The sequence below is a fragment of the Cyanistes caeruleus genome, chromosome 10, assembly GCF_971803275.1.
Source record: "Cyanistes caeruleus chromosome 10, bCyaCae1.hap1.1, whole genome shotgun sequence".
NCBI lineage: Eukaryota > Metazoa > Chordata > Aves > Passeriformes > Paridae > Cyanistes > Cyanistes caeruleus.
In genome coordinates this window covers 24,110,872-24,126,714 of record NC_141710.1, presented here as the reverse complement: position 1 = coordinate 24,126,714, position 15,843 = coordinate 24,110,872, and the positions used below count along the sequence as shown (strand labels likewise).

The 15,843-nt window shown below is 52.3% G+C and overlaps 1 protein-coding gene across 3 annotated transcripts in view; it reads left to right on the top strand.

Moving 5' to 3' along the window:
- KCNAB1 (potassium voltage-gated channel subfamily A regulatory beta subunit 1) overlaps nucleotides 1-13,936 on the top strand; it is a 57,105-nt gene extending 43,169 nt beyond the window's left edge. For all 3 annotated transcript variants that reach the window (XM_023932734.2, XM_023932735.2, XM_023932736.2), the window contains exons 4-14: nucleotides 30-109; nucleotides 658-702; nucleotides 1,837-1,881; nucleotides 2,455-2,498; nucleotides 4,767-4,853; nucleotides 8,988-9,073; nucleotides 9,368-9,488; nucleotides 9,939-10,033; nucleotides 10,922-11,042; nucleotides 11,911-11,999; nucleotides 12,551-13,936. In XM_023932734.2, coding sequence (XP_023788502.1) covers nucleotides 30-109; nucleotides 658-702; nucleotides 1,837-1,881; nucleotides 2,455-2,498; nucleotides 4,767-4,853; nucleotides 8,988-9,073; nucleotides 9,368-9,488; nucleotides 9,939-10,033; nucleotides 10,922-11,042; nucleotides 11,911-11,999; nucleotides 12,551-12,640 — 903 coding nt within the window. In that variant the 3' untranslated portion in view covers nucleotides 12,641-13,936. The remainder of the gene's footprint in view (nucleotides 1-29; nucleotides 110-657; nucleotides 703-1,836; nucleotides 1,882-2,454; nucleotides 2,499-4,766; nucleotides 4,854-8,987; nucleotides 9,074-9,367; nucleotides 9,489-9,938; nucleotides 10,034-10,921; nucleotides 11,043-11,910; nucleotides 12,000-12,550) is intronic.
- Nucleotides 13,937-15,843: the final 1,907 nt, after the last annotated feature.

The following is a 15,843-nucleotide window of genomic DNA, read 5'->3' as shown; positions in this document are numbered from 1 at the left end:
ACCCCCAGCTGTCCACCCTGCCTCCCCAGGTGGCCGAGCAGCTGATGACCATCGCCTACGAGAGCGGCGTCAACCTGTTCGACACGGCCGAGGTGTACGCGGCTGGCAAGTGAGTGCAGGGCTGCAGAGCTGCTTCCACCTCCCTGTGGGCACCTGGGCTCCCCCAGGCTCCCCTGAGCAATCCTGGGCTCCCCTGGGTTCCCCCGGGCTCCCCCTCCTCAGGGGCTGGGCTCTGGCCGTGCTTGCAAAGAGTGGGACAGGAAAACCTTTGTGTTTGGAGCCCTCATCAGACAAACCCCAAGGAACTGACCCAAAGGCTGGATGGAGTGTTTCCCTTGTGCCATTTGCTGTTGGCACAGGGAGGAACAAACCCTGAGCAAGTGAAGTCAGGGTGGATCTCCACCTGGTGCTGGTGGCCGGGGCTGCGGGAGCTCCAGGCACGATCCCAGCTCCAGCTGCTCCGAGAGCTGCTGTGGGATGGGGAGCAGCTCCCTGATCCCTGGGGTTGGGATGGTGGCACAGGGACAGCCAGCAGGGGATGGGGAAGGGGCTCTGGGCTCAGGGGGATGGGATCTGCCCCAGCTGGGGAGGCAGGGGCTGCAGGCTGGGCTGGCTGAGCAGCCCCTGCCTCCCTCACACCGGGATCTCCCTGCACAGGGCCGAGGTGATCCTGGGGAACATCCTGAAGAAGAAGGGCTGGAGGTACAGTATGGCATTCTCTGCCCCCCTTGGCATTCCCTCTGCACTGGAGAACTTCCCACAGGAGCACCCACAGCTTCCCAGTGCCCAGGGACAGCGCTGCCCTGGGATTTTGGGTGTGGGATTTTGTCCAGGACCCCGGCTCAGTTTTCCCCCTCCACATGGGAGGATGAGTGCTGGCACCTCATCCCTGCCAGGAATGCTGTGGATTAGGGATGCAAAGCTGTGACAGGCCTTCATCTGGGCAGCCTGGGAGGAGATGACACCTCATTTAAATGATGCACATTAGCATATGTTGTGGAGTTTCAAGAGATTTGCATAATCTTTAAAGGCCTGGGCAGGTTCAGCTGAAGGGGAATTCTCCAAACCCAGCATCCCTGTCTAGGGGATTAGTGGGGGTGATTGATTATTTGGTAAGAAATATTCTGGATGATGTGGAGGAAAAAAATTAAGTCAAATAAAAGCTGGGGAAATTGCATTGTATGTGTCTGGTTTTGCAGCAAGGTAGCTGGAGGATGATAAATCTTTGATTTAATATCATGTAGGAGTTTACAGATTAATTCAGATGTATCACACTTGAGTTTAATAACTCTGGGAATGCTGCATGGCAGTGAGAAGAACAGCTAGCAGAGGGAACAGCACTGCAGCCCTTGGTTAAAGGTCTGGGTGTGGCTGACCCCATAATTAAAAACATTTGGGGGTTTTGGTCACTTCTCTTGTATTGCCTTTGGTTTCTGTCCCAATGTCCAATCCAAACTTCCAAACTCCAGTCGATTTCCTCCTGCCCTGCCTATTTATAAGCACATTTTACCAAAACACCTGCAGGAGGATATTTCACTTTCCACCTTCTGAAGGAACTAAAGCTCAGATCCCCTCACTTCCAGCACGTGGAGAGGGACAGCTCCCTGGGCAGTGGTGCCATTCCCAAGGCAGGTGGCAGCTCCTGGGCTCTCAGTGGCTGCCACAGCTGGACTCAGGGTCTCCTCAACATCTCACAGCTGCTCTTTCCTGGTGCAGCATTCCCAGCAGAAATCCTGCTCCCAGCTTTTACAAGTTACTGATAGGCAGGATCCTGCTTGCTTAATTATTACTATGATTAATTTTTAAATTATATTAATTTTTCTGTTGTTTTTGCAGGAGGTCCAGTTTGGTGATAACCACAAAGCTGTACTGGGGTGGCAAGTAAGTGTGGCAGTGGCTTGTCCTGGTGTTTGCTGGCCCAGCCCTACGGCCAGGGGAGGTTGATGGCACCTGGGGGTGGTTTGTGTTTCTGTCATTGTGTTTCTGTTTATTTTGCAAAGTGTTTTAAGGAGCTGCAGTTTCTCACCTGGAGAGGCAAAGGCTCCAGGGAGAGCTCAGAGCCCTTGCAGGGCCTGAAGGGGCTCCGGGAGAGCTGGAGAGGGACTGGGGACAAGGGATGGAGGGACAGGACACAGGGAATGGCTCCCAGGGCTGGATGGGATTTTGGGCAGGAATTGTTCCCTGGGAGGGTGGGGAGGGGCTGGGATGGAATTCCCAGAGCAGCTGTGGATCCCTGGATCCCTGGAATGCCCAAGGCTAGGCTGGATGGGTTTGGAGCAGCCTGGGACAGTGGGAGGTGTCCCCATGGCAGGGGTGGCACTGGGTGGGATTTCCCACCCAACCACTCTGTGATTCTGTAACTCTGGGGGTGTTTAAATCAGAACCCAAATCAGTGCTCCCGTGTTGTTGGCACCTCTGGCATCTCCCAGCTGTGTTCCTGTTTTTCCCTTGCAGGGCTGAGACGGAGAGGGGCCTTTCTAGAAAACACATCATTGAAGGTACCTGGGCTGGGGCTCTGGCTGCCCCTGGGGTGGGGTGTACCCAGCTGGATCCCAGGGCAGTGCTGTCCCCTGGGCTGGGGCTGTTTGGTCCCACTGCTCCCCAGTCCATGCAGGCCAATTCCCAAACTTGCCCAAAATGCACCAAAGGATGGTTTTGGCTCCCCTCAGGAGCGTGAGTGAATGAGGTGCACTGAAAGCCCCCCTGTGCTGTGGGGTTTGCTGGGGGAAGCTCTCTGCACACCCCCAGCCCTTCCCCATGCTGCCAGGCGTGGCCAGGAAGCCTTTGGAGCTGGGAGGGATGAGGATGAGGATGTGGGCATGAAGTCAGCCTGCAGAAACAGCCTCTGGAGGGGTGCCAGGCCCCAGCTGGCACGGCTGAGGTTTGCTCCTGGTGCTGCTCCTCCTCAAGTGCTCGGTTCTGCTGCCCATCCCCTCACCTGGCTCTGCATCCCTGGGGATTATTCACCCAGATCCCTGCTCCTCCTCCCTTCCCCGCTGCTTTTTGTCCTCCTGGACGCAGGAGAGGGCGGAGGAACGTGGACAGGACAGCGTGTCCTGCGTGTCCCCAGGGCTGCACCCAGAGCTGCCTCTGCCTGCCACATCAGGCTGCAGGAGCTGGCAGAGCCTGCCCAGGATCAGCCCTGTTCCTGGGGAATCGAGGATCACATCCAGGAGCAGCAGTGCCAGGCGAGCCCCCGTCCCTGTGCCAGGAGGCAGCGCTGGGAGCATCCTGCAGCTCCGGGCAGGGGACACCCAGCCTGGCCTTGGGAAGGGCTCTGCAGGGACTTCTGGGGGTGTGCAGCTCCCAGCAGGGCAGTGCCAGCTCCCTGGGGAGAACTCACCCCCTCCTTCGCTGTGTGACCCGTCTGTGCCTCCTGTCCCTGCAGGATGGCAGGAGCTGCTGCTGAGATGGAACCTGCCAGGGCGGCAGCTGCTCCTCTCTGGGGCTGCACTCCTGGGAAACGCCAGGGGAGCCCCAAAGCAGTGCCCAGAGCAGGTGGGAGGAGTGGGGGGGACAGCGGCCCCTCCCTGGGGTGCAGGTTTGGCTCCTTCCATCCTTCTCCTCCCTGCTCCTGGCACGTTTTACCCAGGATTGCCCTGGAGAGTTCTGTCTTGGAGTGTTTGCAGGATCCCAGCACATCAGGATGTGACTTTCCCAGTAAGGTAATGCTGGAGAAAGTTCTTCTTGTAGCAATGTTCTGTTGAATTTTCACCTAAATAAGCCTCAGTGAGGCACTAAAGATGCTCAGGGAGGTGGCAGATGTGTCACAGGCACTCCAAGCCCACCCATTTTCCATTTCTTGTGAAGCTACTTCGTGAAATGACAGAAAAGCACTGGCAGGAGTTGGAATAATTTCACAGAACACCCAGCAAACAACGTTAAGGTCAATGAGAGATATTTTATATTTGTATATATATATTTATATATATTCTGTGTGTGCGTGAGAGAGAGAAGAGGATTTTTAACAGTTATTTTCTACAAATCTTCCCAAGAACAAAATGTTTTTATGAATGTTCATGAAGAATGAGTCAAAATAGAGCAGGCTGAAAATGTTTGCTGAATTTTGAGCTGGATAAAATGCCCATCCTCTGCTCTCCCTCTCTCATACACTCATACAAAGATATATAAATATATCTGTAGGGCTTTGATGCCATCTCCCATCAGATCTTCCCAGGAAGGCTCTCAGAACCTGGGCATTTATGGACTGAGCTGCAAAGGGCTTTGGCTTGCTCTGCCAAGCTCTCTCTGCAGTGTGGGTGGGCACAGCTCACCCTGACGAGGTAAAGCCCTCCCTGATGCTTTACCTGGCATTGACCCCAGTGCCACCATCCTGCACCCCTGGAATGTCCCCCTGGGGCTGCAGCTGGGGCTGGAGCAAGAAGGGCTCTGTGACAAAATTCAGAGTGAATTAACTGCAGGCAGGAGCAGGGCACTGAAGCAGTTCCTGGCAGCTGCCTCTGCCAGGCTGACTCGGACACACTCTGTAACCAGGGGCTGCTCAGCACAAATCCTGGGAAGGCTAAACCAAAGCACATCCTTGTGGAAGGAGGGCCTCTGCAGATGGCCAGACTGGTGCTTTCTTCTTCAGATGGCTGCAGGGACAATGTTCAGCATCCCTCTCGTGTTCTGAGTGGTTGTGTGTGTATATATTTATATATAATATATATATTTAAATACACCCAGCTGTATTTGATCCCATTTTGGCTCTGTTCCGTGCCTCCCTCTGACCCTGCCTGTCCTTGTCTCTGCTTTCCCATTCCCAGGGCTGAAGGCTTCTCTCCAGAGGCTGCAGCTGGAATATGTGGACGTGGTCTTTGCCAACCGGCCGGACAACAACACCCCCATGGAAGGTTGGTGGGAGCTGCAGTCAAAGGTTTTAACGTGTCTGATCCTGCCTTAAGGGCTTAGACCGAGGAGGGCAGGAAACAGAAAACCATTTGTAATCAAATGTTCAGGAGGAGCAGTTTAAACATGAAATATCTCATTTGTGCTGGCCTGGTCCATGGAAGGTGTTCTGCCCACGGCAGAGGACTGGAATTAGATGTCCTTTAAAGCCCTTCCCAACCTATTTAGGGTTTCTATGTCTATCCTGCCACTACATGAATGTGTGTGTTTTGGGAGGAAATGGAAGTTTCCTTTGTGCCCCAGGAGTGGCTTTAAGGTTTGGTATATTTCCTTTCCCCACTCCCTCAGATGAAGCCAGGTTTGGGGTTGGGTTTGAGGCAGGTATCCATGGCAGATTCGTTGTGGAGGGTCCATGGAAATCAGTCAGAGCTGGAGCTCCGTGTCAGGAGTGCTCACACCCTTCTCCTTGCTGGCCATGGGGCACCCGTGGGTGCCACCAGTGCGGGTCAGGGGCCAGCCAAGGGCTTTGGGGGCACTGCAGCTCTCCAGGAGCTGCTGAGGGTGAGGAAGGCTCTGTGTGGTGTCTCTGGAGGGAGGAGTGACCTCTGTGCTCGGTCACTTGTCACCGAGCAGCACGGAAGGGCCCGGTGCCCACGGCACAGCTGATCCCACACCGCGGATCCCGCTGGCAGCGCCGGCCTGGCAGCCTCGGCCGAGACTGCAGCAGGGTGAAAAAAGGGACATTGCTGTTGTGAGTGGCGTGGTGGAGATACTTCCCATCTTCTTCCTGCCTTTTTTATGGATCACCTACTAAGCCACTTCCATCCCAGAGCATCTGCTGGGCCATCTGTCGGTGCTGCGCCGCCTTCCCGCGCCACTCCGGCCCCACACACACCTCAGCTTCTCCCACAGGGAATCACGGACTGCTTTGGCTCGGAAAGCACCTTAAAGCTTATCTCATCCCACCCCCTGCCCTGGGCAGGGACACCTTCCACTGTCCAGCCTGCCCTGGGACACTTGCAGGGATCCAGGGGTGGTCACTCCTGAAGGAGAAGGTGACCTGAAAATGTTCCCCGCTCGTAGCAGCACCTGTGGGTCCTGCTGGAGCAGCCAGGGGGGCACAAACAAACCTGGAATGGTGCTGTTTGTTTTCCCTGCTTGCTGCCCCTCAAGACCCTCAGACTCCTCCCTCTGCTGCCAGCAGCACCAAGGAGCAGATTGTACAGATCCTGCTGTGAGCCCAGCCGGAGCAGATCCCTTCTCTCCCCGGGCTCTGCTCCTCCCTGGGGACCGGAGCACACGAGCATTCCGTGGGATTTCTGTGCTGGCAGAGACTCTGGGCCTCAGGGCACCTGGCAAAGCTGCTTAACCTAAACCCCCAAAATGTATTTAATGTTCTTCAAGGTCTCAGAGCAAATGGAAATGGTTTTCCATTGTAAAAGCGGTGTCTGCTGGAGTCAGGGAGCAGCTGGAGATGAGCACCTTGGGAAGCTCTGGCCCCATGGCCCAGATCCAGACCTGCCAGGCAGGGGGTATGAGGGGCTGCCCACCCTCACCCAGCCGTGTGTGGGGTGTCCCTGTCACCCTGTGCCACCACCAGCCCCTCCAGCAGGGACCCTGACGGGAAGGATCCGTCCCTCTGGAATTTCTGTGTGTCTCATGCCTCATTTCTCGGGCTGCAGATCTCATCCCCCAGCAAGGAAATGCTTTTTCTTCATCCCAAGGGGCTTTTCCAGCATGGCAGCTGGAGAGGAGGGTCCCTGCAGTGTCCCCATTGTCACAGAGCCAGGTGCCCACAGCACCAGGCACAGCCCTGCCATGCAGGGAGGGAAGGTGACAACGTTCCTACCAGGGAGCTTTAATCTGCTTCAGAGTTATTATTGTTATGATGCCAGGAGCTGTTATTTGGGATTTGAAGCATTGATTTATACTAAAAAAAAGATAAATCTCCTGTTCTTAAGTGCTGCCATTTGGGCATCCAGCTGGCAGGACAAGAGATCCAGGTGTGTGCTCTTCCCATTGCTGTCCCCTGGTTTTCTAAACAAGAAGATATATATATATATATTTATATCCACTTTCCAAGTTGACTTGGGTTTTTTTTTTTTGAAAGGAGTAGAGGCTGGAGAAATGAAAACAACCACGGGCTGAGATGTGTAAGAGGCGTGTGACGAAATGTTTTTCAAAACTCTGAAATGGTGGCGGGGCAAAAATAGAAAACTGAACCCAGGGAGAAGCTGCTGAGGAGGGAGGGAGGAAGGGAAGGATCACTTACAGGCTTAGACTGATGGCAGTAGGAAATGAAAACCAATTTTTAATTAAATATTCAGATAGGGCAGCTTGAAATTGCTCCCTGGTTGTGTTCTGGAGCCCTGGCCAGAAGATGTCCCTGCCCACAGCAAGGGCTGGAATGAAGATGATCTTTAAGGTCCTTCACAACTCCAGCCAATCTTTGATTCTATATTTACACTCCACTGAAACCAATTGATATTTTACCAGGCAGAACTGGAAGTTTCCTTTACATCCCAGTGCTGGTTTTCATGCTGCCCGGGGTTTTCATTTCCTTTCCCTCATTCCCTCGGAGGAAGCGGATTTGTGTTTGGGTTTCAGGCAGGTCTGTGTGTCAAACCAATCCCAGCGCTGCAGGTTATAAACGGAGCCTTTCCCCTCGGGGCTGCCTGGCAGTGCCTGCAGAAGGATCCAGAGCAATGCCCAGGTTGGTTCTGGAGCCTCCTCACTGCCAGGCTCCTGCTTTTCCTGCCAGGCTCCTGCTTTTCCTGCCATAAGTAGGACGAGAGTGCTGCCGGAGGGAAAGGTGGTGTGCCCTGCTCTGAGGCAGCGGTGCTGGAGCCTGGTGCCAGTGGGAGCAGAGGGGATTTCTGGGCACTGCAGGCTCCAGAACAGCCCCTCCAGAAGGGTTTGGGGTGGTGGGAGCTGCTGGAGCCTGGTGCCAGCAGGAGCAGAGGGGATTTCTGGGCACTGCAGGCTCCAGAACAGCCCCTCCAGAAGGGTTTGGGGTGGTGGGAGCTGCTGGAGCCTGGTGCCAGCAGGAGCAGAGGGAATTTCTGGGCACTGCAGGCTCCAGGGCAGCTCCTCCAGAGGGATTTGGGTGGTGGGAGCTGCTGGGGTTGGGTGGGCAGTGTCAGCTCCGTGGCTCTGCCATGTAAGGAGCCCATGGAGCTGTGCCTGCTGCCCACGAGGAGGAGCCCACAGGCAGCAGTGCCCCAGAACTGTTTCATTTCCTTCTCAGAGTGAGTTTAGCTCATTTTCCCCCTATTTCTGTGTCGGTGCTGCAGCCCTGCCAGGAACAGCCAGGGCAGGGGGTTACAGCTCGTGGCTCCTGGGGGCTGTGACACAGGACAGGGATGGATGGGATGTTGGGATGGAATTCCTGCCTGGGAGGGTGGGCAGTGCCTGGCACAGGGTGCCCAGAGCAGCTGGGGCTGTCCCTGGATCCCTGGCACTGCCCAAGGCCAGGCTGGACACTGGGGCTGGGAACCCCTGGGACAGTGGAAAGTCCCTGCCATGGCAGAGGATGAGTTTTAACATCCCTTCCAACCCAAACCAGTCTGGGATTCCATTAAACTAAACTTCATGAGGGATTTTTCACCCCCAGGCAGGCAGGGAGGTGTGAGGGGTGAAATCCAAGATCCCATCCTGGTGTGTGTGGCCTTGCAAGCTCCCAGAGAACGAGAGGCACTGCTGTGCTGGCTGTGGCACAGGGGACACCTGAGGGTGACAGGGCTCTTGGTGGAGTAGGGCTCAACCATCTGTTCTTGCAGCTTTGTCCCCGGTATTCCTGGGAAAAAGAGGCAGACCCAGATATGCGCTTTCAGGAAGCAAATTTCAATAAAAAAAAATAGGATTTATTTTGAAGTTTATTTTTCCACTGTGCTGCCCTCTTGTGTTCCCTTTTGAAAGAAATGTTCTCCTAAGGCCGTGGTAGGCAAGAGGCAGGTGGGAAAAGCAGTTTTTAACCTCAATGTCTTGATGTTTGCACCGCAAATGCTTTTCCAGCCCCACCCGGACAGGAGAGCACAGCAGGAGCGGTGTCCAGCACTCGGGATTGTGGTGTTTGGAGGTGGTTTTGGTGCTGGAAACCTGGCCTCAGGACACCTCTGACACTCCTTTTCTCCCTCCAGAAATCGTGCGGGCGATGACACATGTGATCAACCAGGGCATGGCCATGTACTGGGGCACGTCCCGCTGGAGCGCCATGGAGATCATGGTGGGTGAGGGTCCCCTCCAGCCTGCTCCAGGGGATGGGCTGACCTTTGGGTGCTTTATCTGGCTTTGTGCCGTTTGGGTTTGACTGAAATCAAGCCTTTCCTTTTGCTGTCAGCCTGGCCCATGGGATGAGATGGGCTTTGATGTCCCAAACCTGGCTGTGACTCCAGGAGATGCCAGGATTGCAGATCCTTGCCTTGGCCACCTCCTGCACGCTCAGGGAGCGTGGCCTGGTGTGTCCTGCAGGATATTTTCACTTTCTGAAGCGTTTTCTTGGTGGGTTTCTCCTCTGCAGGAGGCTTACTCCGTGGCCAGGCAGTTCAACATGATCCCACCCGTGTGTGAGCAGGCCGAGTATCACCTGTTCCAGAGGGAGAAGGTGGAGGTGCAGCTGCCAGAATTGTATCACAAAATTGGTGAGTCTCAGCCTGCTGGCCCTTTTGCCTGGGGCATTCCCAGAGAGAAATGGACAGAAGGATCACCTGGGGCTCCAGGTGGGACCAGTGACAAAGCCAAGTCTCTGTCTAGTGACCTAAAAGAAAAACCAGTTTACTGTGCCTCTGATAAAGAAGTATTGCTTATTATATATTAATAACTAAAGTGTATTAATAAACATTTGAAGGATTAATTGGCTTGGCTGCTCCTTACACTCTGGGATTCATGTGGCCCATTAAGTAAAATAAATCCTTAATACCCTTAAGGGCATCAGCAGCACCTTCCTGGAAGAGCAACTGAGCGTTGCTGCCACTGGCAACACAAACAAGCAGCAATTGTTTTCCTTTTGGTTTAGTTTTTAAGTGAAAAGCGTGTTTTTGCTCTGATTTGTCCCACTCCCCTAAAACTGCCTTTTTCTGTTTCCTCTGCAGGGGTGGGAGCAATGACGTGGTCCCCCCTGGCCTGTGGGATCATCTCAGGGAAATACGGCAACGGGGTCCCTGAAAGCTCAAGGGCTTCACTCAAGGTATTTCTGGTGCATGTTTGGGTTGTGCTGCTTCTGTGAGGGCAGGAAAATAACAAAGGGGGAAAAGGGCTCCCTCGTGAGAAGGCTGGGCTGTGCAGGGATGGATCAGCTCGGTTTCTCTGGCAACCACACTCCAAAGAGCAGGAGAATCTGGGTTAGAAGGAGCTCAGGCTCCCCACGCAGGGAGATGAGGGCTGGGGGGCTTTGGGGCAGGTCTGGGGCTGCTGGAGGCCATCCCCACCCACACTGAGAGCAGCACCCACGAGGAGGCACGAGCCAGGGGCTCTGTGCTGCTCCAGGCTCCTGGCTGATGTTAATCCTGGAATCCTTAAGGCTGGAAAAGACCTCCAAGGTCATGGAGTCCAGCCACGAAGGGATGCAGCTGCTGCCACTTCCAGCCCCCTGAACCACGTAGGTCCAACAGATTTGGACATTGTTTCTCTGGGTACCCACCCAGGCCAGGGGGGTGCTCAGCCCCCCAGCATCCCTCCAGAGACCCCCAGGCCAAGGGAGACCCATGGGCTGCTGGGGGTTGCCTTCCCTAACAGGTTCTGGCATTCTGGTGTCACTGCAGCTTGATTTCTCCATGATTATCCTGATTTTATTCTCACTGGGCTTATGGGGTCCAAAAAGAAAACTGGGGAGGTTCCAGGTTCTGGAGGGAGAATAAAAGCAGAGAGCTGAGGACAGGAGACATTCTGCTCCTGCTCTAATTGCTTTGGGTAGCCAAGCTTTGTGATGCTCAGCCTCCATGACCTTCTGGGCTGGACGTGGCTTTTCAAGTGCTGCTATTTATATATATTTATAGATTATAATTATAAATTGCCTGAAACTGCCCCTTTTGGAGGATGAGAGCTGACAGCCCGATGTGCTGTGATTGCTCTGCAGTGCTACCAGTGGCTGAAGGAGAAGATCATCAGCGAGGAGGGCAGGAAGCAGCAGGGGAAGCTGAAGGACCTGTCCCCCATCGCCGAGCGCCTCGGCTGCACGCTGCCACAGCTGGCTGTTGGTGGGTCCCTGCACAGCTGCCACCTCCAGGGCTGCTCCTGAGCCTCTCCAGGCCTCAGGGGTGGCTTGGGAAAGGCTGACACAGAAAATGGGCTGTCTTTCCACCGTGGTTTGGTCCGGGCTTGTAGCTAGATGTGTGTTTATTTAAAATGTGTAAAAAATTACTGATCCTGGAGTGGTTTGGTTTAGAAAGGAACTTAAAGCTCATTTTGTTCCATGGGCAGGAACCTTCCACTAGTGCAGGTTGCTCCAAATCCATCCAGCCTGGCCTGGGACACTGCCAGGGATCCAGGGGCAGCCACAGCTTCTCTGGGCAACAATTAATTTAAACAGGATTGTTTCCAGCAGCAGCAGCAGCAGGCTGTGGCTGACAGGGTCAGAGCATCTTGGGCATCGCAGGGCTCCCACCTCCCTGTTTCCCTGGACATTCCCTCCCCACCTGAAGCCATCACCTTTGTGGTGCTGGCCTGGCAGACAAGAGAATGCTGTTAAAAACGAGTTTTAGGGTTTTTTTTCCATAATAATTGTGCTTCTGAGAGCTGAGGCTGGAAAATACCACATGTCTGTCAGAAAGGTGGTCCCTGGCTCAACATCCCAGCAGTGACTCCTTGTGGTAGGGAAAAAACCAAACCCCACAACCAGGAGAAGTGCTGGAGCAGGGACCAGGCTTCAGGTGGGATCCTGGAAGATATGTGGGGTTTGATTTTTGATCTGTGCCTCTTCCTCCTGGTAGTGCCAGAGGAGCAAAGCTGAGACAAATAATGTGATTATTTCCAAGCAGAGACAGAGGCTCTGTCAAACATTAGGGAGAGGAGCAAGGCCCTGACAGCCCATCTCTGTTCCTGACCACCTTGTGCCTTTCTTCCCAGCATGGTGCCTGAGGAATGAGGGGGTGAGCTCTGTCCTTCTGGGATCCTCCAACCCCGAGCAGCTGATCGAGAACCTCGGAGCCATCCAGGTGAGTGCAGGGGGTGGCAGCACCAGGCCTCAGCACCCTCCTGCCCTTCATGGCAGGACAACACTTGGGATTTTGTCTCTCAGCTCCGTTCATGCACCCTGATCAGGCCCATCCCTGGTGCCACCGAGGCTCAGCACCACTGGGGTCATTGCAGACCTAGCCAGGGACACCAGGGTGCCATCAGCAGCTTCCATGTACCTGAGAATGCAAGTGATTCCAGGAGGTGTGGTGACAGATTCTGTGCTGTCACACGTCACCTGCACCCACCTTAATTATTCCCTGCTGGTTTTCCCCAATCAGAGCTTCCTCTTCCTCTGCTGTCCTTGCACCAGCTCGTGTCCCACTGCAGCCAAGCAATATTCCACACAGAGGCTTTGCTCTGAGTCTCTCGCTGACTAAAAATACTCCAGTGGTTTTTCCTTTAAGGGAGAAAGTTATTAGATGAATGCTTAATATCTGTCACACAAAAACCCCAGAGGAAATGTACTTTGATAAAATCTAGGTTTCATTTTGGAACTATCTCGATTAAACATCGCTTTCTTCCACCCCAGGTCCTTCCAAAGATGACGTCCCATATTGTAAATGAAATAGATAATATCCTGGGCAACAAGCCCTACAGCAAGAAGGACTACAGATCCTAAGGCAATGCATGAATTTCCTGGACTGCATGGTTTAGAAGTGCTCTGTACTCCAGTACAGCCCTGAATTACTCTCATGAGAATCATTCAGCACTTGCTGCTCGGTGTCTACTGTCACTGGATCCTTCGAGATGTGTGCTCTTGCTACTACTCTGCAGTGAATTTAAAAGCACAGTTGATCTCTCTTCTAACCAAGAATAACCTTGTATTTTCTTACCTTCTTGACCGAGTTCATTAATTTTTACTTTACTCTTTGCACCTCATGCTTGTGCTGTGACAAACACTTGTAAAGCAAAAAAAAAAGAAAAAAAAAGAAAAAAAAAATAATTTATAACCTTCAGGTACTTGGTAATTAAAGAAGGATGTACAGATCTATTTTTTCAATGAAGAAAAGCCAGATACAACTTCAGGTTTTAATAAAACCACGTTTGGGAAATCTCAACTATAAAGTTTCTTCAGGCTAACAGATGGAAGGAGCAAGCTCAAACTTTGCTTTTTTACGCTGAATATAAGCTCTAGGATTTTTTTGTAGTTGAATAAAGGCTGTGAGACAGAGAACTAGCTAGCAGTTAGATAGTTCAGCTCCTAATTTTACAGCTGTTCCAGCTGTGAATGCTCCTGGAGCAGTGCTAGGAAGCCCAAACACGCCTGCCAGGTTACTGAACACAAGAGCTCTGCAGAGTTCTACTGCTCCATAAACCTTAAACCAAGAAAGCCATGATTAAATATTGGGTTTTGCATCTATAGAAACCTGCCTCTACTTCTGCCTGCTTGTAGACAGAGCTACTGCAAATTTCAATATTCAGGAGCTTTTAAGGATATAGATACTATAAATATTTACAATATATAGCTGCTGAGAGCTGCAGGAGCAATCAGGTACGTACTCCAAAATGCTGCACCTGCTTTCACTTGGTTTGGAACCGGGGATAAGTAAATGCATAGGCACATTTTAAACAGATTTTTGTGAGCATTTACAGGAGTTGACAGGAAGAATTTACATCTTAATTTGCCCAGCTCAAGCCCCACGTTGTATCTTCCCATGGATTTGCTCTGTACCACGCTCCTCTGATTTCAGTCTGTATTTCTCCCGTCCCTGCTGGGATACAGCTGTGTACAGTATTTGTAGGACCTTGTTCTCCTCCCCTGCAGCTCACCTGGGCCAGGTGAGCAGCTCCCACACCTGAGTGGTCTCCTCCTGTATTTGAAGCTGTGGTGTGTGTAAATGACTCCTGCTGTACATGAGAAATGCAGTCTGACTGGAATTCTGCTTGGACACAATAAAAGCATTTTGTGCATCTACCCTGAGAGCTGCAGAGATGTTTCTGACACCAGAGCTGCTCTGGGCTTTCTGCTGAGGATGGGAGGGTGTTGTTCCACAGGGAACCGCTCCAGCTGTGCCCAGGAGGGGCAGCAGGGACAGGAGGGAGCTGGGCTGGCCCCGAGGTGCTGCTGGCAGCCGGTCCCCAAGGAGCACAGCAGTCCCAGGTAAGGTCTGTCCTGGCCTGAGGCTGAAGGGAGCAGGGCTGGATGGGATTTTGAGCAGGAATTGTTCCCTGGCAGGGTGGGCAGTGCCTGGCACAGGTGCCCAGAGCAGTTGTGGCTGCCCCTGGATCCCTGGCAGTGCCCCAGGCCAGGCTGGACAGGGCTGGGAACCCCTGGGACAGTGGGAGGTGTCCCTGCCATGGCAGGGGGACACTGGAGGGGCTTTGGGGTCCCTTCCAACCCAAACTCTTCCCTGGTTTGGCCTGAAGCGAAGCCAGTGCAGCTGTCCCCAGCCTCCCCAAGGTGACACTGGCCAGTCCCAGCCAGCTGAGCTGGAGCCCACCTTCCCCTGCCCCGGGAACATCCCCCAGCGCTGCATCACCACTGACTACTGCTAATTTTTATAAAGACTTCCACCTTTACACAGTTAACAGCTTCATTAATTTAATATAATTATCCTCCCAGTACAGACTAATTCCTTTTCCTCCCTCTGGAGGTACAATTTAATGTTCTCTCTTCCCCTTCTCATGTACTTGAGAATCCAAGAATGTATTAAAACTAGATCAATTCCCAACTTTTTCTTTAATTGAGGGGATGGCATTGTCCCTCACAGGCTCTGAGGGCAATGTGGGGCCAAGCAGCAGCCCAGCTTTAGATTAACTCCCAGCATTAGACTAGAGAAATATCATTTCAGTACATTATATTGAATTTTTTATTTATCACTCCAACTTGTAGTGGGGATTGCAAGGGAAAAAAACCAAACACCACCTCTAAAGAAAAAACAGACAACTGAAAAAGCGAACAAAAATCCAAATGCCAGCCAAAAAATAAAAAAAGCCCAAAACTTTTCTGTGAAGGCTCAAGATTAGGTTTTTTTTTTTTGCAGAACACAACCCACCCCACCCACCCACCTGCTTTTGTTTCAGGCTGTCATGCTCAGCCTTCCCTCTCCAGGAAATTTCTGACACTCACTGAGCTCCAGGCCTCTGCAACTGTCAATACCAAAAAAGCCCTGAGAGAAGATGAAAAGCTGGTAATAAAAGACTCAGTGAGCTGACAGTAATGGCAGAAGAAAGTGCAGCTCCCAAGCACTTCCCAGACAGCAGATTTTCTGGAAAGTACACCTGCCAGGAAAGTGAGTTTAACATTGTCTGTTCAAGGGCTGGAATTCAGCACTGGGAACAACTGAGGGAAAACATCAAAGTCCTGCTGCTCCCAGAGGAGCCAGCCTGGCTTTGTGCTGGTGGGAAAGGTTGGTTAAAAATCTGATTTATGTGAGCTGAATGCTCAGCCTAAGACCCATCAGTTATGTCCCTTTTAAGAAGGGAGGCCAAGGAAAGGGAAATTCTCCAAGGCAGGTAGAAGTTTTATATGGAATGTGTCCTTCCAGTGCTGAGTAGTCAGGCAGAAGGGATAAAGAAAAATCCATGTATTTTGAGAGGAAACAGTTAATTAAAGAGTATTAAATGACCAAAAGTACTTGAATTTGTCAGAAATAGAGCCATAACTGTCTCCTGCTCATCACATTCTCCATTTTACTCTATTTTCCATTTAATCTCACTGAAGCCAAGATTAGCAGAGTAATTGTTACATTAAATCTGATTATAAACTTTCTCTTTCTTCTCTCTTTAGGATCCCAAGTCTATAATGGCAGGATCTATAACTGGAATTGCATTAATATCAGTAGAGTTTGGCATTTAAGGGAACAGCTGCTCCAGTGATAG